The 26,400-nt window shown below is 40.6% G+C and overlaps 2 protein-coding genes across 2 annotated transcripts in view; both read left to right on the top strand.

The window, feature by feature from the left end:
- The window catches only part of LOC136266871 (uncharacterized), a 43,317-nt gene that overhangs the window by 10,123 nt on the left and 6,794 nt on the right, over positions 1–26,400 (top strand). The window lies entirely within an intron of this gene.
- LOC136266470 (uncharacterized) lies at positions 3,951–26,388 on the top strand. Its single transcript, XM_066061485.1, has 7 exons — positions 3,951–4,412; positions 16,627–16,885; positions 24,335–24,475; positions 24,523–24,562; positions 26,038–26,113; positions 26,165–26,219; positions 26,279–26,388. The coding sequence occupies exons 1-7, from the start codon at positions 4,224–4,226 to the stop codon at positions 26,386–26,388; spliced, it is 870 nt and encodes a 289-aa protein (XP_065917557.1). The 5' UTR covers positions 3,951–4,223.

Genomic DNA, 26,400 nt, shown 5'->3' with positions numbered 1-26,400 from the left:
CTCTGAAATTTTATTTTAAATAGTGAGGCAGGAACACCAAGCTAGCTATCTATCTTTGTTTGGAAACGCAAAAACTGCAATACAGAATAAATGGGAACATGTAGGACATGTAGGGCAGTACAGCTATAATATAGTGTCATAGGATGATTTCTCAAAAATGTATACTAAGAAAGAAAATGCATGGGTGCATGTATTGTCAGATGGGTATAACAAAGCAGTCACAATGACTCTATATAATAGAACATTCATAATGGAGTGAATTGGTATTGAATGATTTAGTAGCTAAATCATGAGCTTTTCATTTCAATTGGATATGTATTTGGATAACTTAACCAGCCATTATGACCATAATTGATATTTAGGAATTAAAAGGGAATTATTTATTGTAAAATAATATGATGCTCTATAACTCACTGCCAAATCTGAAAACCACCTTGGAAAACTCCTGGATATGATCCTGATATCTTGTTATGCCCATGTGTGTATTATTGACTCATGGTAATGCATTATTGACAATTGCATCATTATACATGCTACACGATGCCAGGTCACAATTGCAACTATAGAGAGATCAATTATCATTGCAGTACACCTGTATTAGTTTTTACCTGTACACACATACGTAGACTGTTTTTACTTCCCCATCCTTCGATGTCAATACGCTATAATTATGAATAATTGGTATTGATTTTTGATTTGCCTGTTTTTTTCCTTTCATTTGTTGCAGCAAATAAGCACTGACAAGCCTTGTGTCATGTAGATACTCTACTTGTCTACATAATTCTCCAGACCTCTCCCCCAAAGCAATTAATCAGACTTCAGCTGCTTAACATTCCAATTGAAGAATATTGCACTATTTTTTAAACTTCTTTACTATGAAGAAGTTTTAAAAAGTATACAAGTGAATTTACCACATCTTCTCTTAGACTAGTGTATGTGCATGTACTCTTGTGAAATGCTGAAGATATAATGGATGATCTGTAATATAGTTTTTTTGAAAAGGAAATTAATAGCTAATGCTATACCAATCATTCATAATTAATGTTTTCTCTCTACCTATTTCAATTCAGTTTTGTTTGATGTCCACAAAAATAATTTCAATTAAAGGAAAATTAATAGATCAAAAGAATTCATTTGTGAACTGATTTAGGAAAACCAGTCTTAATGTCACATGCGAAACAATTAGATTTTTTTACAATTTACTGTGTATATAGGAAGTTAATATAATTATGTGATATTTATTATTCAAGTTACTGACTATTGATTGTAATTACTGTAAAGCTGATTGGAAGCTTAAAGTGTCTTAGTTTGTATTGACATTACTATCCATGACTTTATTTGGTACTGTTAAGGTATAGCAGCTGAGGCAGCGACCTTATAGACTAGACACTATAGCATGATATAGCACTCCAAAGATAATGTAACAGCTCTTATTAGTCTTATGTCTCACCTATACTAAACTTTACTGGCTATATACATGCACCAATGCAATTACAAAACCCTTGAAAGCTAAAATATTTTGTGAACAAGGACATCACAATATACAACAATATCTGTAGTGGTAGTTCAAATAGATTCCAACAATCAGTATAATGTGATTTTACCATTGTAAAATGTAGTAGCAACCATGGTGAAAATAAATATTAAAAAATATTGATGAATTACTCTTCAGCCAACTACAAAGGCGAACATATAAGTATTCTATAACGACATGCTATACTTACACACACATACAGAAGTTTCATAAGACATCAGTGACTACACCACAATGAAGACAAATTTGTGATACTTTGGTGCTCGTCTTCTGCATCTGCAAGTGGTATGTAATTACCACAACGATATCTATGATCCCACTCCATTGTAAAGTTTCCCTTCATAATGAGTTGTCTGTGAGAAAATTGCTTTACAACAAATTTATATATTCTGTCAACTTTTATATCATCATCATACAAGGAAGCATGAAATCCCATCAACTTTGGAGAGTTCCTTACAAGTACAGACACACCTTTTCTGGTCACTGAACTCACATACAACACTACATGTACCAGTCTACCATGAGCTGATATTGTGTTCAAAAATGTGTCAGACAGGTCAGTATCCTTTGACATAATGTATAACTGTTCTAAGTTATATGCGTGTGTTGGTGACAGAAATTGTTTATTGCCGTGATACTGAACATACCTCAGGTACTTTAGCTTTTGACAGCTGGTTAGCACCTCTGGTAACTGTGGAGAGGTGGTACGAGTCTGTGGCAGGTAGTAGGGCTCGAGAGTGATTACGACATGGATAAGAGATGAAAATTGGGATAATACCAACAGACATCTATCAACAAATTTTTCTGTACATGTTGCATCACAACGGCAGTATATAGATTCTAATGCTTGCAAATTTGTGCATTTCTGAAATAAGCCATGTTGCTCATGTGGCAGTAAAACACACATATTTACTGCCAGATGGGTCAACTTCACATCACTCAATAGTTTCCACAATTGTGTCTGGTCCTCCACTTCAGTAACTGGTATACCCATCAAGTTTAGTCCTTGTAGGTTATGGCAGTTACTAGCAATAGCACGCATGCCATCCAAATTTCTCAAACAATGTTTGTTATTTAGTAAACTTAGTCGTTGGAGGTTAGGGCATGCAACAGCTAACTGTTTGAGATGTTCAGATAATAGTGATTCCTTAAATGAGATATCAAACTCCGTCACAAATTCAAGACTGTCGATGGTAGAATATGATGGAACTTCCTTGTTTTGTAGATCAACTGATGTTGTTGCCTTAAACACTACCCTACCACCATACATGGTGCTAGTTAGTACCAGTAAATCTCCTGGTAATCCACAGCCTTTGGCCCACACAAATGGGGACATTGTATTGCTACCAAATGTTAGCTCAAATAGTGGGTAAGTAGGTGCTAAATTCAGTGTATTCTTCAACGGGCCATAAAGTTTAACAGTGCCAGTGTCACCACTTAGTGATTCAGAATTCAACTTGACCCAGCTATTAAGCATTGGAATTAGAGGGGCAGTATTTGGTGGATACATATCATAAAAACGCAGTCGTCGTGACCATCGCCACAGAGAATGAGTGCCATAAAGCCACAAACTATGTGCTGTGATAATGTTAACTTTTTGAGGAATAAACTTATTTGACATCCAATAATCTACCCATGGACCGATTATCCCACCATTCCAATTAGGGTGTCTGATTGTGAGTTCTTTCAAGTTTATCTTACTGCCACGGACTGTTTCAAGCAGTGCCTGGATGTCACGGCACTGAACATCTAGTGTCTGTAAGTTTCCAATATGCAGTAGCAAAACTTTTCCAAACTGTTTAGGATCTATCTCGATGGTCGGTAAACTAAGTTTTGTCAAGTTAACGCAGTACTCTAGGGAGTTCACTAGTTTTGACGAAAGTTTTACATCCTTGGTCCTTACACGATACAAGCCGTGGTAAAAAGCTAATCGCTTGACATATTGTCCATACACTTTCAACACGTTATGCACACAATCATCATCACCATTATAGTAGTAAGGCCACACGAACTTCCTCCACAGAAATGGTGTCTCACAGACACTTCGTAGCTTCCTTGAAACGTATCGTAGCTTCAATCTGTCCCGCGTCGGTAAAAATGTTATCAAGTAAATTAGCAGTTCAATTGGAATAGTAAAAATACTGGGAATTTCCTTGTTGTCTCCGCGATGATCCATTTCTTCCTAAAAATATCGTGCCTGCACACCCACACCGAGATGCAGCTGCAAAAAGGGCCTGCGCACGTGACCATATACCAGGAAATGTCATGTGACATTCCAAGGGTGGGGTCTATTCTACGGCAATCATGCGCTAAACCACGGACACTTTCTTAAATTAAAGCTTGCAGCTTACCATTGCTGAAACTGCCCTTATATTAGCGACACCTCCACGTGATCAAACTATAGCTAGCTAACTGAATTTACTAAGTGGAGGTCAAAAGTTCGACAAGAAACGCTCAAGTCACAGGTCAAAGACGATAAACGCTGCAAGTCAAGGGTCAAGGTGAAATTTTCCGGTCAATACTTTGACCGCTGTCGCAGATATGCGCAGATCTACCTACAGCGTGAGCCGACGTGACACCCCCTTGGTAAGCGCCGTGACGCTAAAACTAGTGGTCTGCTCTCGCGAGACTGTAGATCCACCCACCTCAGTGAAACCTCAGGTGAAACGCAGGCCATTGGATCCTTGCAATGACTTCGTATGTTGAGTGTTCTTCTGATGGTGATCTGAATGGTGACAGGATTCAGCTGTCCGCAACCAAGAGCTATGCACAATACTGGGGGATGTGGGAGGGAGTACGAGAGATGGTAGTGAATTGGTATGACGGTTTGTTCAGCAGCTCGCACTACATGACTAAAGAAGAACTCAGGTTTTTAAAGGTATTTTTATTTTGAGTGAAAAATTTAATAGTGTCGTTTAGGCCACTCTAAATAAATTCTCTGTTTCCCGTCCTGGACTCTGGCATATTTGCATGCGGGCGGGCGGTCCATTTCCATTATTTCATTATAAGATTGGCTAGCTTTTCAAATCATTATTTGCCTGGCACAGCCAAAAAGGCTGCATAAAAGCATGCTTAAACTTGTTCCTTCCTTTGTAAGTTGCAAAAATAACACAAACGTGAAGTTCTGCCGACTTGATAGCACTGCTGACACATGAGCTGTCACTATTTCAAGATAGCTTTTACTGAGCCTATCAGTATACAAGAATAACCGGAAAATAATGGAAGAATACGGAATAATGGAATATTTAGAGCTGGCAGTAACCAGATGTGGGCGGTGGACGGGAAACAGAGAATTTATTTGGAGTGGCCTTATATGTACAATAAATCGATAATAAATGCTCAAACAGTGGGCAGAGAGGCAAACTCTGCCCAATCTTCTGATGAAGGAATTGTTGCCATTACAGAAGCAGCATTTCCACGTTGAACATCAATGGCAACCTTCTGAATCAAAAATTGGGTGGACCTTGTCGAGAATTGACCGACGACCGGTTAATATAACTGTACTATTATGTAATTATGAACAGTCACGTGCAGGTCGCGTGCAGTAATATGATTGGTTGTAACCATGTGAGAGAGTTGGTTGATATGTAACTTAAAAGTTGTAGCTAAAGAGAAATGCTGTCTACTTTGAGTCTAGTATTACGAGAGCTCTTTGGCTTACCGTTTCGTTACTATCACACATTAATTGGTGCTGTGACCAGGATTCGCTTTGCCTTACAGCTAGCTACACCTACCTTTGTAACCTGTTACGAAAAAGCTGTGGTACCATGGCATTTGGAGTGAGAACAGTACCCCAGAAGGCAAGCGAATTTACTCTGAGAAACTTGTAGTTGTTGTATTCTCTTTACCACAGTTACTGTTGACTCCAGAAACAATGGAGGAACTGAAGTCTTACAGGCGTCTCGCAGAGCATACCGCTCTCACTTAATGACAGTGTAGACGAAATAACAGAGTCCAGCGAACCATTGAACGACTCACAATGTGCTACCTTGAGCACATCCCTTGAGAAACTTACTCAGAAGAGAGATATACTTCGAGAGCTGGATGAGAAAATTTCAGTGCTCATAGTGGAGCCAGAGGAACTTGAAAAAGATGTATATGAAGCTGACGAGATCCAAGACACTATTATTGAAAGATTGGACCAAATGAAGCGAATTCTTTATATTCGACCGTACCTACAGAGCCACAACCCCTGATGACACATGAAGACTCAAGTCAAGGCCCAAGTCTTAGCCTGTCAGCACAACCTTTCGTGCCGCAACAGTCACACAATGTGATAAACCCGTCTGAGGATGGTCAGGTGATTCAGAATCAGATAAGTAACAGTAGCAGTCATGGAAGTATGATGAGTCAGAGCAGTGTCAGTCGCCTTCCAAAGTTGAGCTTGCCAACCTTTAGTGGTGAACCTCTACCTTGGCAAACTTTTCTGGGACTCCTTCAGTGCAGCAGTGGACTTGAACCCTACCTTATCAGGATAGCAGAAATTTAATTATTTGATAGCTCAGCTACAGGGAGAAGCTGCAAGAGCTGTGGCAGGTTTTCCGCTCACTGATGCGAATTATTCTCATTCCATTGACATATTGAAAGAGAGATTTGGACAAACAGACAAGGTTAAGAATGCACACATGCAGGCACTGCCCAATCCAAAGAATGTAATGGTTGATCTTAGAGCATTTTATGACACTATTGAGGGTCACATTAGAGGATTGCTTTCCTTGGGCGTAACTCAGGAATCATATGGTGCTTTATTGATACCAATTATTTGGGGCAGAAGTCAGATGTAATTTAGCAAGGGGGCAAAACAATTCGAATTGGAGCATTGATCAGCTCCGAGAGGCACTGCTAAGAGAGATTCAAATACTTGAGCAAGGAGCAGCCACTACCTGCCCACTTGATACACCACCAATGATTACAGCTTCCCTACATGCTGGTTCTAGAAGTGCTGACCACCACAGGAATTACAGATCAGATAAAGGTACTAGTAGGCCTATTAAGAAGATTACATGTGTCTATTGTAAGGGCATACACACTACAAATAGTTGTAATATAGTTGTCAACACTGAGAAACGGTTAGAACACATAAAAAGGGAAGGACTTTGTTTCAACTGTTTGGGCAAACACAGAGTTAGCCAATGCACTTCTCATGCTCGCTGTAAGAAATGCAACAATAAACACCACATTAGCATCTGTAATGCTGTCAGTACAAAGCCACAACAGTCTATGGAGGATAGTTCAAGCAAGTCTACTGAAGCAAAATCTAATCAAACACCAAAGGAAACCATTCCTGTAGCATCCACAATAGCTTTAAGTGATTCTCAAACATCTGTGTTATGCAACCCTGATAACTCTGTCTGCTTACTTAAAACTGCAGTGACTAGTGTTATCTCTGATGTAGGCAGTGCTACTGCGAACATTCTATTTGATGAAGGTGCCCAACGCTCCTTTATATCTAAAGGGTTAGCAGACACGTTACAGTTAACACCTCTTTGACAAGAGCAAGTCTCTCTGGCTTCCTTTGGAACTGATGCCATGTCACCCCAGTATTTAGATGTGGCCTCCATTAGAATTGTCAGTAACACAGGTGAAATGATTCCACTGTCAGTGTTGATAGTTCCTAAGATTGCTGCCCCACTTCAGTGCATTTCAAGTTCAAAGCTACAAGAACTTCCTTACTTGAGAAATTTAAGGTTACGGGATACTGAGCGACTGTTGTCGAGAATTGACGTCAGTACAATTGTATATAGACTATTACATAATTGTAAACAGTCACGTGCAGGTCGCGTGCAGCAATATGATTGGCTGTAACCATGTTGTAGAGTTGGTTGTTATGTATCTTAAAAGTTGTAGCTAAAGAAACGCTCTCTACTTAGTTGTTTGGCTTACCGCTTCATAATACTATCATACAACTGTCAAACAAAAATTTATTACGTAATTAAGGTGGGCTTGGTGTTATTGTGTTGTGTATCAGCTGGTAACAGGCTTAAATTGTTGGAAGAATCATAGCGTGCTGACTGGACAGGTACAAGGTACAAGAAAACACACATAACAGTACAAGATAACATAGATACAACACACTTAGCAACTGGTGCACCTGTAAGCGCATGCATATAGTTTTGCTGACTAATGGTGATATTTTCCTGAACCAAAAATCAGGACCGTCAAACTAGTTGTTAACATTTTGTATAAACAGACTACTAGTTTGGCTTCTTGTCTAGGTCCTGACGGAGCCATTTGTTAGAAATAATGTTTCTAGTGCTTGTGATATCAATTTAAAAATTAATTTTGTGATCACAGTGTCTTGCTTTAGGCCATATTGTAGTCATATTTCAGCAGCTATACACATTATTCACAAATCCTCTTGTCAATCCCTCACAAGTGATGTTCTTCAAACCTTAGAATTGTTAGTAAGTTCTCATGGTTCTTCAATGGTCTGATTTTTGGTTCATAGTTTTCACTAATTGGCATGGGGACAACTCATGTTTCCATAACAACATTTGTCGATTAATGAGAAGTTAAGAATGTATAAATATTTGATAACAATGCATTAAGAAAAATCAAACCCCTAATCATGAAAAATGATTGATAGTGTACATGTGGGTTTACAGTATCCCGTAACCTTAACATTAGCACATCCAATGGTAAGCCACAGCAGATTTGACATATCATTATTGATTGGGATTGATTATTATTGGAAAGTTGTGGAAGATCATGTTGTGAGAGGAGATGGACCTATCCTGAAGCTAGGCTACCTTCTTTCTGGTCCATTGGTTGTCTCAGATCATTGCAATGAAATCATGTCAAACATGCACATTGCTATTCAGGGTGATCATGTAAATGAAGACCAAACACTTGAAAAATTTTGGATGATTGAATCCAGTGGAACATTTCTTGCTGAGAAAGACTCTGACCATTTCATGGACACTTACTTGCATAGTTCAATCACACGACAAGACAATGGGTCTTATGTGGTCAAATTTCCTTGGAAGGAAGACCATGCACCACTGCCATCAAATTATCAGGTGTCCAAGCGAAGAACCAGATCTCTAGTCCGAAGTCTAGCAGGCACACCAGATCTCATGAGAACCTATGATTAAATCATCAAAGAACAAGAGAAAAGAGGGTTGATAGAAAGAGTAGCAGTTGATCAGACACCTTTTCTGGGTAATGGTCAAGCACATTACCTACCTCACCACCATGTAAAGAAGGAGTCTAGTACAACCCCGATTCGCATAGTCTATGACTGCAGTTGCAGAATATCGAGTAATTATCCAAGTCTTAATGACTGCCTGGAAGTTGTACGCCCTTTGATCAACGATCTCTGCTCGATTATTTTATGTTTTCGCATCCACAAGTATGGAGTGTCTACAGATATTGAAAAAGCTTTTTTACATGTACAACTCCATCATGATGACCGAGATTTTACCCGTTTCCTGTGGCTGTCAAATCCAGAGGACCCAGAATCAGAATTTGACACTTATCGTTTCAAGGTGGTGCCATTTGGAGCAACCAGTTCACCATTCTTGTTGAATGCCACTCTTCGACACCATCTCAAAAATCAAGACTCTGAAATAGCTGAAGACATAGGAAAGAATCTCTATGTTGACAACATTATCTCAGGTGGTGCCACTGAAGAGAATGTCATGCAATACTTCAGGAAAGTAAGAGCTACCATGTCAGAAGCAAATTTTAATTTGAGGAGTTGGGCTTCTAACAGCCCCCAACTACAAGCTGTTGTACAAGAAGAGAAATTTGCTGACTCTAACAAGGTAGTAAACATACTAGGTTTAAACTGGGATTTATCAACAGACAGAATAAGCTTTTCACCAAAGCCAATTGATTCTACTCTTGATTCAGGTGTTACCAAGAGGAAAATTTACAGTGTTCATCCAGGATCTTTGATCCACTGGGCATTCTCTCTCCAGTTACTATACGTGCCAAGCTGTTAATGCAAGAACTCTGGGAGAAGAACATTGATTGGGAGAAGGACATTGATTGGGATGAACCACTGGAAGCCACAATGAAGGACAAATGGAGTAGCATAGTAGACAGCTTACAGAAGGCAATTCAAGTAACAATTCCACGACAGTACTTTCCCTTGGACAATGACTCTGACAAGGTTCAAGAGCTCCACACCTTTGCAGATGCCAGTCTCAAGGCATATGGAGCTGTGGTATACATTCAATATGGTAGTCACACAACATTTCTTATTGCAAAGACAAGGGTTGCACCACTTATTAAACTTACTCTCCTGAAACTGGAGCTTATGGCAGCTCTTGTAGCCACAAGGCTCACAAAGTTTGTTATTACCTCTTTAGGTGGCCATTATCATGATATCCCAATCCATCTATGGTCAGACAGTCAAATTGTGCTGCATTGAATTTCCAGCAAGAAACAGTTGAAGTTACAATTTGTCTCACATTGCATCCAGGAAATCAATCAGACTTTCCCACCAACACTGTGGAATTACTGTCCTACTGGAGATAATCCTGCTGACTTATTAACAAGAGGAACAGACAGTGAAGTGCTTTACGATTCTCTTTGGATGCACGGTCCATCTTGGCTTACCAAGAAATCCAGTTGGCCACACTGGAAACAGAATTAGACTGAATATGTGACTGAATTTGACAAAACAAGGCTTCGACGCACAAAGCTTTGTTAGGAGATATGGCGATTTTAAGGAATCATTGTGTAATAACTTCCCAGTGCCTACAGCTGTGCAAACAAAATTTGCACCAATTGTTCATCTGTTCACTAGCTATCACTGAGTGGGTGTATACATTTTTGATACCCAAAATTTGCCCTGTTTTGAGCAGCTTTTTTCGAGCGGGTAATAATATCACAGGCGGTAGTAATAGGGTGGGAGGGTGGGGGTGGACGGTGGTCTTAATATACGGGTATAAAATGAAGTAAGAAGACGATTGGAATCCAGAGGCCAAGTTTGGGCTCTCCATGGCCCTCCATGGCCCTCAGATTACTCCAAATTGACTGAGAACACTATTGGCGAGCTCTCTGTGAAGTCCCAGCTCACTACACACCATTATCACAAAGCCATGGCCATTTAATGGTGCCAATCTCACACTCGTGGCTTTGACAGGGTCGGAAGAAAGCTGCTGCAGAAACCAGACTTGTCAGTGCTGAAGGAAGTACAGTGTGAAATATGATAGTGTATTAGACCAGCAATCCATTTCTGCAAGAGTTCATAATATATATATTTAGGAGAGTATCCAACGCCTGTATTGCCCCTTCAAAACGCACTGCGTATTAATTGTGCAACATTGTGTAATATATCTGAATATTTTAGTATAATTTCAGTAAACTCCAACACATGGCTTCGCCATGAAAGACTTGTTGATAGGCGTTGATATACCAAAGCGAAGACCTGCAAGCACTTCAAGGCCCTTATAGCTCTTGAAGCAAGTTAGCACCTTTGGTGATGACGACTATTGCGTAACATTATTACGCAGTGTGTTTTGAAGTGGCAATACAGCGTTGGATACTCTCCTAAATATTATATATTATGAACTCTTGATTTCTGGTAAAATCGTTAGTTTGATTTTGTGTGTGTGGAAGCCTTGTTATGTGAAATCCGGTCACATATTGCATTTGCAGACAGAACCTACCATTGATGAGGTGGTCAATGATAAAGCAATGTCATTTGAACAGACAGGCCTGCACATAATTCTATCAATTTCCAATTACAGTTCTTTGACAAGGCTGCTAAGAATTACTGCTTACCTTTCAAGGTTTATTCACAACACTAAGAATCCCAATGCTCGCCTCACAGGAATACTTTCCACCCAAGAAATAAACAATTCTCTATCCAAGTGGGTTTACAACTGCCAACAGACTTACTTTCATCAAGAAGTCAAACATCTACAATCTAATTCTAGAAAGAAGATGTCACTTGTGAGACAGCTCCGTTTATTCCTGGACAAGGATGGCTTCATTCGATGCGGTGGAAGAATTCACAATGCACCACTTTGTGAGTTGTCGAAATTTCCCTACCTTCTGCTAACAAAGCATCCACTAACAACCCTAATCATCAACATGACTCAACTCCACGTTGGAGTAAACAGTGTTGTCACAGCTCTGCGCCAAAGGTATTGGATACCTAGAATTCGTCAGACGGTGAGGAATTTAGTAAGGAAATGTGTAATTTGCCAAAAGGTTTCAGGAAGGCCATACTCTGTACCAGAGGCACCTCCACTTCCCAAGTCACGCACATTGTGTGTTGCACCATTTAGTGTAACGGGAGTAGATTTTACAGGAGCTTTGTTTGTACGTAATACAGGAGGAGAACAGAAACTGTACATATACTTATTCACATGTGCCAACACAAGAGCTGTACACTTGGAAGTCGTAACCGACTTAAGGTTACGGGATACTGTAAACCCCACATGTACACTATCAATCATTTTTCATGATTAGGGGTTTGATTTTTCTTAATGCATTGTTATCAAATATTTATGCATTTTTAACTTCTCATTAATCGACATGGAATTCAAATGTTGTTATGGAAACATGAGTTGTCCCCATGCCAATTAGTGAAAACTATGAACCAAAAATCAGACCATTGAAGAACCATGAGAACTTACTAACAATTCTAAGGTTTGAAGAACATCACTTGTGAGGGACTGACAAGAGGATTTGTGAATAATGCATATAGTTGCTGAAATATGACTACAATATGGCCTAAAGCAAGACACTGTGGTCACAAAATTAATATTTAAATTGATATCACAAGCACTAGAAACATTATTTCTAACAAATGGCTCCGTCAGGACCTAGACAAGAAGCCAAACTAGTAGTCTGTTTATACAAAATGTTAACAACTATAGTATGTTCACGTTGAGCTGAATCCTGAAAAAACAGCTAAAAATTAAAAGTGGATTTTTTCTCAACAAAGTTAACATTTCAGCCAACCAGATGATTATTGGTAACAGCAAAGGTGTCAACAATACAGTTCGGGAAAGGGCTGTAATGGACACTGTACTTATATGGCTTCCCCATAGGAAATGTATTGTGAAAATTTTGATTGGCCATAAATATTATGTCAAACATTTGAACAAAAAGATTCCAGCAAAACTATGCATGCGCTTACAGGTGCGCCAGTTGCTAAGTGTGTTGTTTCTATGTTATCTTGTACTATTACGTGTGTTTTCTTGTACTTTGTACCTGTCCAGTCAGCCAAGCTGATACACAACACAACAACACCAAGCCCGCCTTAATTACGTAATAAAATTTTTGTTTGACAGTTGCTCAGTATCCCGTAACCTTAACAGAGGAGAACTTTCTGCAAGCATTTAGAAGGTTTGTTGGCAGGAAGTCTCTTCCTCGACTCATGATCTCAGATAACGCATCCACCTATCAATCAGCTGCAAAGGAACTCGAGAAGATGTTTAGCTCTACTACCCTTAGTGAACAACTAACTAAACAAGGGACAACATGGCAGTTCATACCCAAAAGAGCACCATGGTATGGTGGCTTTTGGGAAAGGCTCATTGGGCTTGCCAAGACCACCCTCAAGAAGGTGCTCGGGAGGACATTTATATCACTGCTTGCATTACAAACTATTGTCATTGAAATTGAAACCATTTTGAACGATCGCCCACTGACATACACTTCAACTGATCTGAACGATCCAGAACCACTATGTCCATCACATTTACTATATGGAAGGAGGATTGTAGCATTACCATATCAACATGTTAGTAAGGAAGATATTACAGATCCAGACTACATTGCTGGCCCATTAATCTGTGAAGCTTTCACCCATCAAGCCCAGATACTTCAACATTTCAAAGGTCACTGGAAGCAAGAGTATCTCACTGCTCTTAGAGAATTCTATAAGGTGAAGGGAACATGTGCTCCTCAAACAATTAAAACTGGAGATGTGGTGCTCATACATGATGATTCACCCTGGTTTATTTGGAAATGGCAGTGATCAAAGGGTTGATCAAGGGGAATGATAGATATGTTCGGGTTGCAGAAGTGAAGACCAATAGTGGAAGAACAAACCGACCAATTTCTAAACTTTATCCATTAGAGATATCGACTGATGAGGATGAGACTGTTACAGAACTTAAGAATGATGATGATGAACATCCACCACTGATGACACAACGTCCAATAAGATGTTCTGCTGCTAAGGCCAAGGAAAATATATCTGAATGGAGCAAGGAGATTGTTGGCCCTGCCCCAGAGGATGTCGAGAATTGACCGACGACCGATTAATATAACTGTACTATTACATAATTATGAACAGTCACGTGCAAGTCGCGTGCAGTAATATGATTGGTTGTAACCATGTGAGAGAGTTGGTTGTAACCATGTGAGAGAGTTGGTTGTTATGTAACTTAAAAGTTGCAGCTAAAGAGAAACACTCTCTACTTTGAGTCTAGTATTACGAGAGCTCTTTGGCTTACCGCTTCGTTACTATCACACAGCCCTATTATCACCAGACTGTTCCATTACCCGGGAACCTATCTGCCTCACTAATGAGCGTGCACATGACCCCCAAGCACCCAGGGTCTCAACACATAGAGGGGAGAAGTGAAATGATGGAGTCAGAGAAGAATACTTTCTGAACTTAGCCTACTCTGTAGAGTTTGTACCTGCATGCTTTAATATTGATTGTAGCTACTGATCCGACTCGTGCATGAGTAGACCTAATCAACCAGGAAAAGAGTGAAAATTCCCGAGGATATTTGAAATAGCTATGGCTTTTTAATTTCAAAGTTTTGTGCTTCAATTTCAAGTTTCAGCTAGATGAAATTCAAATTTCTCAGTTGGATAGCTAGTCCGCAATACCTCCAAGATTTCAACATCTCACAACAAAGATTTCAGTGTTTACCTCCCTGAGATTTTCACCTTAGGCCATAATCAGGCTTTTGGTCCACCACCAGTCACCTGCATCAGACAATTTGCAAAATTGCAGGGTTTTGTTATTATTGTTGATATGCATAACAATTAGTATTAATTTTGAAAAAGGTACAGCCTGTGAATCCTGCTCAAATGTATAATTATACAAATCAGTCATTATAAAAATAGTGAGAGTTAATCCAATGTTCATAAAAAAGGAGAGAATCAGTGTTTATGATATAGTCTGGTAAATTATTCCAATCATTACTTACTCTGCATATTTGAAATTGTGTAGGACCTTAGTACATTCTTCACCTAAGTTATTCAGGAGGTTTGTTGACAAGTTGTGTCTTCCAATCTCACCTTATAAAACTGAAAAGCGATGTTTCACCAGTAAAAAACACTATCCTCTACTAGTACAATGTATGAAGAGATCATGTCTAGTAAATCACCCTTTTGTGAGTTTTACTTTATTCCTAACTATTTTTGAATGGTTTTTCACTGTTTTTTAAATGATTATGCAACTCCTTGATTCTTGGCTGGATTGTACTTCCTGGCCCAAGAAATTTGAACATTGTGTTTGCACATTAGCACAAGCCTGGCTGGGCACAAGACTACTTTTGGGCCTGCCAAGGTGCCATGAAGGTATTGTGAGGATGGTGATATTTTTTGTACCAGAAAGCCCAAACCTTCATGGTCCCTAACATACAGTATTACCGTATGGGGTATGCTCTAGCTACAATGAGTATTTTTGTCATGAAGGCTCCTTATGTATATGTTTATGCAACGGAATCAACTGCATGGGACTACAGCTATATAGCTGTGTGAGTCTTTTGTGTTTTTTACCTTGCATGTTTGTTGTTTAATGTAGACCATGTTCCAAAATCTTGCAAGTTACATGAAAGACCCTTGATATACATCCATATTGCAAGATTCTTGCGAGACTCATTTTTACTTGGGCTAGGATGCACAAGTTGAGCTGCACCCCGAAAAAACAGCTAAAAAAGAAACAGCAATGCATATGTGACAGTAAAGATGTCAAGAGCATACCCATGTGATATAGCTTCCACTAGGCACCGGCCTATTATGCCCGAAATTTTACCTATTATGCTTTTGAGCATTGCTCAAAAATTAAGCCTATTATGCTCAAAATTATGCTTTCAAAATCAAAATTATGCTCTAGAAGTGACTGTTTTATTAGAGCATATCAGCCTTTCCTGACTGCTCTATTAGAGTAAGTGACTGTTCTATTAGAGTATCTCGATCTTATTTCTGCAAAGTGTGAATAACCAACAAAGAAACGGTTTAATAAGTTGTATTACGTGTTTTTGATTATAAAATGCACTAATAATACTATTGGCAGTAAATATTTGCTTTCTTTCAGGCGCGCGTATTGCGCATTTAATTAATTTTTCAAACATCGTCCCTATTATGCTGGCATTATGCTTGATGCTTTTGGCCACCTATTATGCTTTAAATTATGCCGGCATAATCGGCCGGTGCCTAGCTTCCATATAGGAAATGTATAGCGAAAATTATGATTGATCATAAATATTGTGTCAAACATTTGAATGAAAAGATTTAGACATATTTTTTCAGGTCAAGTAGTACTATGAATGAGCCAAATTTCAACAACTTGTGTAATTCCATCCGTGAGTTATTTAATTTTATGGGGGTTCAGCTCAATGCATACATACTATAGTAATTAATAATACAATATTAAAAATTGATGTGTCAGGCAAACACTTATGTCGAACCATACTCGTAGACCACCTAACAGATTTTGCCCTGACTCTTAGAATTGAGGGAGAGGAAAGCTAGGCAATCAGCACAAATGGTTTGCCCAGAATGTAAATTCATATTATCAATTAAATAAGCATGTAGCTTTGCTGCAATTAGCTCAAAACTTATGCTGCAATTATTATCACATTTGTCATGGGATTGTGACTAATCTACTCCTGCTGTGATTATAACAGTAACCTCATACTGATAGCAAGTACAAAGCCCTAATGTGGGTGTTTAGAAAAGCTAAACTTGGCATGTGAAAAAGATATAGAGTAGACATATACACAATTATGAAAGGCTACACAAAAAGGTTGTACGAAAAGGCACACATACATAACAGCAATTGTTTCACCGATGGTCAAGAATCTGGAAAGCACACATCAATGTAAATGCTGTTAAGATTTTGAGGTGGTCATGTAATAAAGTATTGTTTTTATAATGTATAGAAGCCAGTACCAGTTTCAATGGAGGAAGAACTTTCACTGGATTATTTTGACAGTTGTTCACATTTCTATGAGGTCATATGGGAATCACATATCAAGGAAGAACCAATACTAGTTGGCCAGCTGTACTATGATCCCACTAGTGAATGTTTGACGATGATTAATAAGAATACTTGTCTGCACCGACGTTGTTTATTGCTTGGATTTACTAGTAAAAAGGAGGAAGGAAAGGATCGGAGAGCATCCATCATTGGACAATTTGGTATGTAGTGGCATTTGATGATTTCACACTTGTAGATATTTTGACATTGTTTTTTCCAAGCTCTGTAGGCTTGTGGTGCAAACATTTTGTATGTATCATAGTCTAAGATGCGTGCGTAGTATATGCATCCCAGGTGTGCATTTATGTTTGGTATACTTTGCTGAGTGACAAGATTAAACACTGTGTAGCCAGGTTACTACAGTAGTCCATGGTTGTTGCAAGGGGAGGTCTAAAAAATGAAGCAGTTTGGTAACTACCACACATATGTGACTTCTAATTAGCTCCTTTTATTTAGCATGGATATATGCTAAGAATCTGATGCTGTATGCTGGCCATAATCTTATTACTTAAATCGAGGCCCACATAACAATGCATAGGTGTGTTTTCATGAGTGTAGGTAAATGCTTCAGAATTAACTTGGTGGTAAGGCAATTGACCTCCTTATGCATCCTATTTGTGTCACTAGAAAGTGTCTCATGTGGGGTGTGGTGTACACAATGAAGTAATCATTGCTTTATAGTGAAGAATCAGGAGAGCATCATTTTGTCAGACTAAACTCTATACCGTTTATTGCTCGGCATACGGCTATTATGATAACTCATAAAGCTGAACATTATGCTTTTTCAAAAAATCACCATTTTTAGCCAGTAATGTCAGTTTATTGCTATATCACATCATTTAAATTGATATTTAAACTTTAAAGAGACTTCTCTTTAGTTGGTTGCCTTTCCATTATATCAGACTGCTTTATTAGAATAGCATAACTAACGTGACTGCTCTATTAGAATTTCTGACTGTTCTATTAAAGTATGTTTGCATCTACCTCCCTACACAACAGAACCATGCTAAACAGTTATACAACTATTGCCTTGAAGGAGTTATTGTCTCATGTTCCTTGACTTTGATTCAGAATGTTTAGACCTACTTTTTTGTTGCTGTTGAATCTGTTGTTCCTACCATTAAGCGGAAACAGTCTAAGTTGAAGCATTGGTTTACTGATGAAACTCTCCATCTTATTTGGACCAAGAGATATCTATATCACAAAATAATTATGCAACGTGCACAAACTTAGAACTTGTTAAGTTGAAATATAAAGCATTAGTGATCTTATTCATTCCAAGACCAGACAGGACACCACTGATTACATCTCTGCTTTGTCTACATCTTAGTAAGAAATTTTGGAATTTCATCAATTTAGCCAGTATTTTAACTCCATATTCACTACTGAAGATAGCTCTATCATCAAATCTTTATGTGACTCTAACTCCATCCAAAGCTATCATTTATGATAAGTGTGTTTACTTGCAATGTGATAAGGCTTTTGGTCCTGCCTGTACTATAGCACATCTGCTAAAGGTTGCTGCTGTAATTATCTGTTTCAACTTTCTGTTGATTGTAATTGTCTGCTAAGGGACTGGATCATTGCTAACATAGTTCCAGTACACAAAAAGAATGATAACATCTTCCCTCAAACTACCAGTCTCGAGCTCATTTCCATATTTGTTAAAGTGATGGAAACCATCAACTTCAGCAGCTTTAGAGTGTAGCAATCTTATAAGTAAAGCTGAACATGGTTTTCATAATAAACATTCCACTGTCGCCATTTTTCTGTCTTCAGTTAATAATTGGGCTTCAATCCTTTAAAAGGCACAACTTCATTCACTGCTTGTTGGTAGACTTTGCTTCCTGTTAGATTGGGGATTCCCCAAGGCTCTTTTCTTGGTCCCTCATTTTTTAAACTTTATATTGATGAGCTGCATAAAGTAATCCATTTTGCTAACAGTATTGCTCTCTATAAAGAAATTGTACCTCCTCACAAGCAGCGTTTACTTTAAGAAGATCTAGCTTCAAATTATGAGTGGTGTAGACTGTGATAACCGGAATGACAACTGATCATGATTGTAACATATCTCACGTGTACATCAATTATGGGTTACACTAATCATATACATATAATCATATTAATACATAGTTACTACTTCTACATCCCCCCACAAGCTTCTCATATGTGGGAAAATATGAAAAAGCTTAATTACTAACTGTTCCAATAGGGGTCTTCTATAAGTCTGTTTGTGGGCTTCCTTGGTCTGTTTGATCTTCTTGACTGGATTGGTGAAATGGCGCCCAGTGGTTAGTGTGCTTCGTCACTTGGCCGCTGCTGTGGCACATTAGCATGGAGTAGTGGTTCATCTATTGGCTGTGTTGACTGTGGCTGTGCTGGTAGAGGTACCCGTCGCCATAGGAATCTACGGTTTCTTGTGAGGACTTGCCCGGACTCTGTCTTAACAACATACTGGCGATGTTGCCCCATTCTGATCACTACCCCATATTTATCCCAGAGCCTAGTTCTTGGATCCTGTAAAGCTACCTGGGAGCCCACATGAATCTCTGGTAATGAATGTGCCTGTCTGTTGTAGTAGTGTTCCGCTGCTCTTTGGGTGTGCTCTGCCTTCTCTGCTGCTCTGTCTAAGTTGGTTTGCCCTTGTGGGTTAAATGACTTGGGATGGGCTGGGAGAGTGTCTTGGACTGGATGCCCGAAAAGCTTCTGAGCTGGAGATAACCCATCTCGTGATGATGGCGTGTTGCGGTACTGCAACAGTGCCTTACAGAGCTTATCCTCATCCAAGTATTTGCCATTCCAGGTAGTACGTATAATCTTCTTCATCGACTTTACCGTCGCTTCTGCTTTGCCATTGCTCTGTGGATAGTGTGGTGATGACATCTGGTGTTTGAAGCCCCATTGCACAGCAAAGTCTTGAAACTTCTTGGATGTAAATTGTGGGCCTCCATCTGACCAAAACAAATCCGGTACTGCCGTTCTACTAAATAGCTCCCTCAGGACCACTGTAAGTGCTGCCGCATTGACACTTTTTCCCATGGGAGCAACAGTGGGCCAGTCTGTGTAACAGTCCACTACAACCAGGTAACACTGGCCACCATAATAACAAAAGTCTGTGGCAATCTCTACAAAAGGGCGAGATGGACGTGGCTTGCTGACAATCGGCTCCTTAGTGTGGGACGGTAAGTAAGTTTGACACTGTACACAGTGTGATATCATAATTTCGGTATCATTGTCCATTCCTGGCCAGTACACTGTGAGGCGTGCCCTCTGCTTGGTCCTTGATGCGACTCATGTAGTTGCTGTAGTATGTCCTTACGCATTCGGGACGGTATGAGAAGTCGGCAGCCATATACTATAAGGTCCTCCTCTACTGTGAGATTGTGCCGGACCTGCCAATATCGCTTGCATGCTTCTGGTAGTTTTCCTCTGTGTGCAGGGAAACCATCCAAGATTGTGGCTTTCAACAGTGTGTACTCTTCATCATGGGTAGCTTGTCTTCGCAATTCTGTCAAGCGTAGGTTATCTGCTGTTGTGGTCTGCTGCATTCTGATCTCTGCAATTGTTGGGGCTGGAATATGGTCCTCTCCAAATTCTGCAAGCAAGTCCTCTGGTATAGGCTCCTCGACTGGATGCCGTGAAAGTGCATCGGGGGCCTTGTGTGTACTGCCTTTGCACCAGATTGCCGTAAAGTTATACCCCATCAGCCGGGTACGGAGTCGTTGTAACCTTGGATTCTCAATCTCGTCCAGGCGATGACTATTCAGTATGGGGATTAAAGGGTTGTGATCTGTGACAACCTGAAAATGCTGCATGCCCCCCAGAAACACATGACACTTAGTTACTGCCCATGCAATTGCCAGCAATTCCAGTTCAATGACAGCATATCGTGACTCAGCGGATGTCAAGAAACGAGAGCCTGCTTGGACCAAGTTCCACTGGCCAGCATCGGAGAGTTGCTGTAGGACAAACCCAAGTCCTTGCCTACTGGCATCAGTGCAGAGACGTGTCTCCTTAGTTAGATTGAAATATGCTAGGATGGGCACTTCTGTAAGCTTTGCTTTTGCTTCTACAAAAGCTTTGTCATGTTCTTGTGACCACAAGAAGTCATGCTTAGTACTCAACAAAGTGCGCATTGGCAGCAGGAGTGTGGAAACTATGTCTGTGCTGGATAATAGCTGGTTGGCCAAGCCAAAGAATGATCTCAGGTCACTGCGGTTTGTTGGTGTTGGAAATTTAGACAGGGCACTAGTGATTGAAGAATCTACACGATAGCCCTCTGAAGATAGTTGGAACCCTGCAAAAGTTACTTGGGTTTGGACAAACGAGCATTTGTCTCTGTTGAGTGAAATTTGTTGTTCTTGGCATCGTTGCAAGAACTGGTGGACGTGTGCCATGTGACTTCCCCTATCTTTGTCATATATCACCACATCATCAACCACCCGACGAAACCCTGTTAGTCCTTCAAAAGCCTCTGCCATCCTGCGATTATAGTGTTCTGCGATGGATGATAGACCATAAGGAGCTCTCAAGTATTTGAAGCGGCAAATGGTGTGATGAATGTGGTGTACGACTGGCTCTCCTCGTCCAGTGGGCACTGATGGTACCCCTTGGCAGCATCAATGACAGTAAAATACCTGGCCTCACTGGATGCAATATCTGCCACTGTCTCGGCTGGGGTAGGGGACTGGTAGCGTTCTCTTCGCACATAACGGTTGAGACGAGACAGGTCGACGCACATTCTGATACGATCTGTGCCCTTCTTTGGTGTCTCCACAATTGGTGCACACCACTCGGTTACTTCGGTAACTGGGGCTATGATGCCTTGTTCCTGGAGCAGATCCAGCTCTGCCTTGAGCTTGTCTCTGTATGCGAAGGGAATGGATCGTGGACTCTTTACACAAAACGGTATGGCATTGTCCAGCAACGTAATGTGAAAGGCCTCTCCTTCCATTACGCGTATTTGTCCATCAAACACTGTAGGGTATCGGTCTATTAGGTCCTGTGTGATTGAGCAGTTCACTTGTCCTATCTGAGTAGAGCATGTCTGCGCATAATTTGGGTTGGCTTGCGGGATTGGCCGTGGGTAGCAAGGTGACAAAATTCCTAAACCTCTGGCTGCTTTCCAAGACAAGAGAGCTCCTGCTATTCCAGGGTATATGTGTATGTCATCATCATATCTTGCCTGTCCAAGGGAGATGGTGACTGGTACTCTCCCAAGCGGTGTCATATTCAGGCCATTGACTGTCTTGGGGGTGATATGGGACGGAAGGATGTTATCCACGTGGTGTCCCATGGCACTAAGGACCGCTTGCCCGGCTGCACAGATGTCCGCCCCAGAGTCTGGAAGCACGTCAATGAAGTGTTGGCCTGTGGGTGATAATATGCTGACCCTCACAGTTGGTGCTGGTTCTGTGATACCTTCTTGCATTGTGTACAGCTGTAGATATTGTTGTTGACTATGGTGTGGATACGCATGAAGAGCGTAGGCTCCTGGCTTGGGCTGTGTGTCAGCTGGTTGCATGCCTGTCTGCTGTGGGGTCTGTGGTACCTTCTGGTGCATGTTACTGGAGGGTGGTCGGACACCCTTGCTACGGCATACTTTTGCAAAGTGTCCTACCTTGTGGCAAGACATACAGGTCTGATTGTAGGCTGGGCATTGCTGGCGGCCTCCTTGATGTGCAAGGTACCCACATCCAGGACATGCAGACGCTGGAGAGTACTGTTGTTGCTTGGGTCTGTGCATGGCTGCAATGCCTGCAACATTCATTGGGTCCGAAGTATGAATACCCTGACAGTGCTTTTTTGCTGCTTCTCGGCTTCTGCATATAGTGACTGTCTTAGACAATGTGAGGTCATTTTCCTGCAACCATCCTTTGACCCTTCTATTATTTGATTGCGTATGCTCTTTTCCTTGCATGTGTCTGAGCAGAACTTACAAGTTTTTGCTAATTCACGCAGTGATATGAGGAAATCATCGAACGTTTCTCCGGGTTGCTGTATCCTACGGCGGAAGTTCCGCCTCTCCACTGTTTCATTGATATGGCCATCCACATAGCGCTGTAGTGCCTGTATAACCTGTGAAACATCATTTCGTGCCTCAGTTGTGAGGCCCAGATTCTGTACAACAGGGTTTCCCTGGAGAAACATAAACTTAACGCCTGTACCTGCTTGGCTGCTGGCTGGTCTCCCAAACCTGACAAACTGCTATAGGAATCCCATTGTAGACGCCACGCGGTGAAGTCCGTTCCACGATCAACTTGAAGGTCCAGCTTAGGCAAGTCACTCAGGCGGAATGTGTAAGGCGGTACTGGGTGATCGTCGGCCATCTTCGGGTGGTCTTCCACCCACTTCTACAGAGAAAAAAAATGGCGGAAACAGGAGTACAGCAGGGTTTCTACGTCTACCTTTACGGGTGCCTCTAACCGGCACCAGGGAATCGAGTTTCGGGTTAAGAATCACTGGATGAAAGGTAGCGGTTATTAGCAGCTTCCCCTTGACCCTGCTCGCAGCGCCATGTGATAACCGGAATGACAACTGATCATGATTGTAACATATCTCACGTGTACATCAATTATGGGTTACACTAATCATATACATATAATCATATTAATACATAGTTACTACTTCTACATAGACTGTGACAGTTGAAATTTAAATCCACTGAAATTTGTTTTCCTACAAGTGTTTTTCACCTGCTTACAGCTATACCCTGGCTGGTCAACATACCTAGTTTGCTTTGCCACTTAAGAATCTTCATTAACTCTCACCTTAATAGGGAGACAAACTGAAGTTAAACATCTGGCAGCTAAGGCAACCTGTACTCTTAACTATATCTACGGTGCACATTCTTCTTGTATCCCATGTACATTAAAGCAGTTGCATACAAGTGCTTGGCTAGGTCAATCCTTAAATATGCTTCACCTGTTTGGTAGAGAAGTTCTTCAAAAGTATGTATATATTTATAAAACACCACAGATGGAATCAATTCAGAAGCATGCTGCACACTGGGTGTGTGGCAGCAGGTGGACCTGTTACTTGAAGCTGGTCAGATTCCTGTTTATGAAAACTCAAGTAGCTTTCACTCCGTTCTAGATGCTATTTATTTAGCCCATGATATCCTACATAGACTAATTTCCATCCCTTCTAACCAGCATTTTCAATTTTCTACTACCAACACACAATTCCATCCACTAACCCATTCTATTTCCTCAGTATGTGTGTACATACTTTGTTTTGATGAGCATGTTAGCATGCTATAATGCCTTTTTTGCTATTTTTGTGTCCATGTATTTGACAAAATGGATAACGTACATATCTATCTATAGTGTCTTAGTATTATGGAATTATGCAAATTACAGATTTCTTACTGTTAAAGTATTCAAAATACCAGCACAATTCCTAATTCCTATCCATACCCTTGTGCCAGCATAATTGTCACATCCCTATCCATTGCACACCTATTTATGACTAATTACAACATTAAATATCTTTATGAAAATGTTTCTTGCCAAACTTAAAATAATTATATTGTATGTATTTCAGTTTTCTACATATAGGTAACTAAGGTATTTTATGCCATTCAGTGTATCAACTTTGTTTGTTCACAGGGGAAGGAATGAAGGTTGGCGCCCTGGCATTACTTCGTGGTGGTTGCAATGTTTGTGTGAGAACATACAATGAAAAGTGGACATTTGGACTGAGCCAGCATGATGTCTTTCAGGAAGAAGTGTTGACTGTATTTTTTACTGGTATGCCAATGTGAGATCTGTTAGTGTGAGTGTCATTGTGATTTCAGAATGTTCAGAAAAAGACATGGACTTTGATCACAATGTCCGGTTAGTATCTGTGGGCATGTGTGTGTGTGTGTGTGTGTGTGTGTGTGTGTGTGTGTGTGTGTGTTGTGTGTGTGTGCAGTGGCGGATCCAGGGGGGGGGGGGGAGAGGGGGTGCAGGGGGCACATGCCCCCCCCCCCCCCCCCCCCCCCCCCCCTTTAAAAAGAAATTGCATACAAGATCGAGATACTCTAATAGAGCAGTCACTCTAATAAAGCAGTCACAGTGTTCATGAGGCAGTGCAGCTTAACTATGAAGCTATGAATAAAGATCTTTATATACTTTATAGTAAATAAATTTGGTAAAGAACAGCCATTATTGTTGTGACCTTTTTTTTTTGTGCTTTTCAACTTTTCAGCAAAGTGTACCCTCCTTTCCAAACTCTGGATCCGCCCCTGGTGTGTGTGTGTGTGTGTGTGTGTGTGTGTGTGTGTGTGTGTGTGTGTGTGTGTGTGTGTGTGTGTGTGTGTGTGTGTGTGTGTGTGTGTGTGTGTGTGTGTGTGTGTGTGTGTGTGTGTGTGTGTGTGTGTGTGTGTGTAATGTAGCATAGTCAAGTGCCTAGAGTATTAGCCTGGTGTTCAAAAGGTTTTCCACGTTCAATGTCCAGTTATACCAATTTGGTGTTGTTGTTATTACCTTGAACAAGAAACTTCACTCACATTGCTCCAGTCTACCCAGCTGTAAAATAGGGACCTGGTGGCCTGGAGTCAACTGGAGAAGCACCCCACCCAGCTGCAACATCAATGGGTACCTGGGGAAGCAAATACCCAGCTGTCCTTGTCACACTTAGCAGTGTTGGGGTTGTTGTGGAATTTCAGGTTCCGCGACCTCTCTCTGTGTGACCTCCTACAGATTACTAGCCCTGCCCCAGGGGGATTTTTCTACACAAGACTCAAGTGTCTGAGTGGTGCACAGTTATCCCAGTGCTTGTTTGTCTAGCAGCAATATCTGTGCTTTGTGTGGCTGCCATAGGATTTGTGTGTGTGTGTGTGTGTTTGTGTGTGTGTGTGGGTGGGTGCGTGCGTACGTGCGTGTGCATGTGTGAATGGGTGTGTGTGTGTGTGTATGTGTGCGTGAGTGTGTGAATAAGTGGTAGATAATCAGGTTTGATGCTCAGTTATGCCCAGTTGCTGTTGCTGTTTTTTCCTTGAGCAAGGAACATTGCACCTGTCTATTGAACTGTTTAGTATAAACTGGGGAATCAGCCTACCCAGCTGTGTTAATGGGTACCTGGGGAAGCAAATACCATAGCCAGTGAGATTCATATGGGACATATGCGTAGGTGTTCACACCTTTACCCGTCAGACATAGTAGAACGGGATATTAGTCTTGCCTCTGGGATTCATAGCACCTGAGTAGCAGTGCACAGGTGGCTTAGTGTGTTTAATGTAGCAAGTGGGTGGTACATTCCTGTTTCTCTTTTCTTACCAGCTAGTGATACTCTTATAGTAGATTTTTTAAGTATGAATGTTTTGCAGTAAATTCTGTGAGCTAATGGATGGCGATACATGCACACAAATAAAGGGAATCAAGCAAGAAGAGTGGATTGAATATGTAAGCATCTCTATGTACTGTTACTAATAATGTATCATGCTGTTTTAATAGTCTCAGAGATTTTTGTTCTTAGAAGAAGCAAATGATAAAGTACCAACAGACCTAGGTACATATTTATATGCTAGCAACGTGCTATTGATTTAGAGTGTATGTACTTATGTGTAGGGTCATTGCTATTGGACGACGGACTGCATGGTCAACTCTACTCCAGAGAGGTGTGGATTCAAAACATGATTCGAGAAGACCTGGATCATGGCATTGACATTAATGAGTAAGCACCAGTGATA

Source organism: Dysidea avara, chromosome 9 (assembly GCF_963678975.1).
Source record: "Dysidea avara chromosome 9, odDysAvar1.4, whole genome shotgun sequence".
NCBI lineage: Eukaryota > Metazoa > Porifera > Demospongiae > Dictyoceratida > Dysideidae > Dysidea > Dysidea avara.
This window is presented reverse-complemented; position numbering and strand designations above follow the sequence as displayed.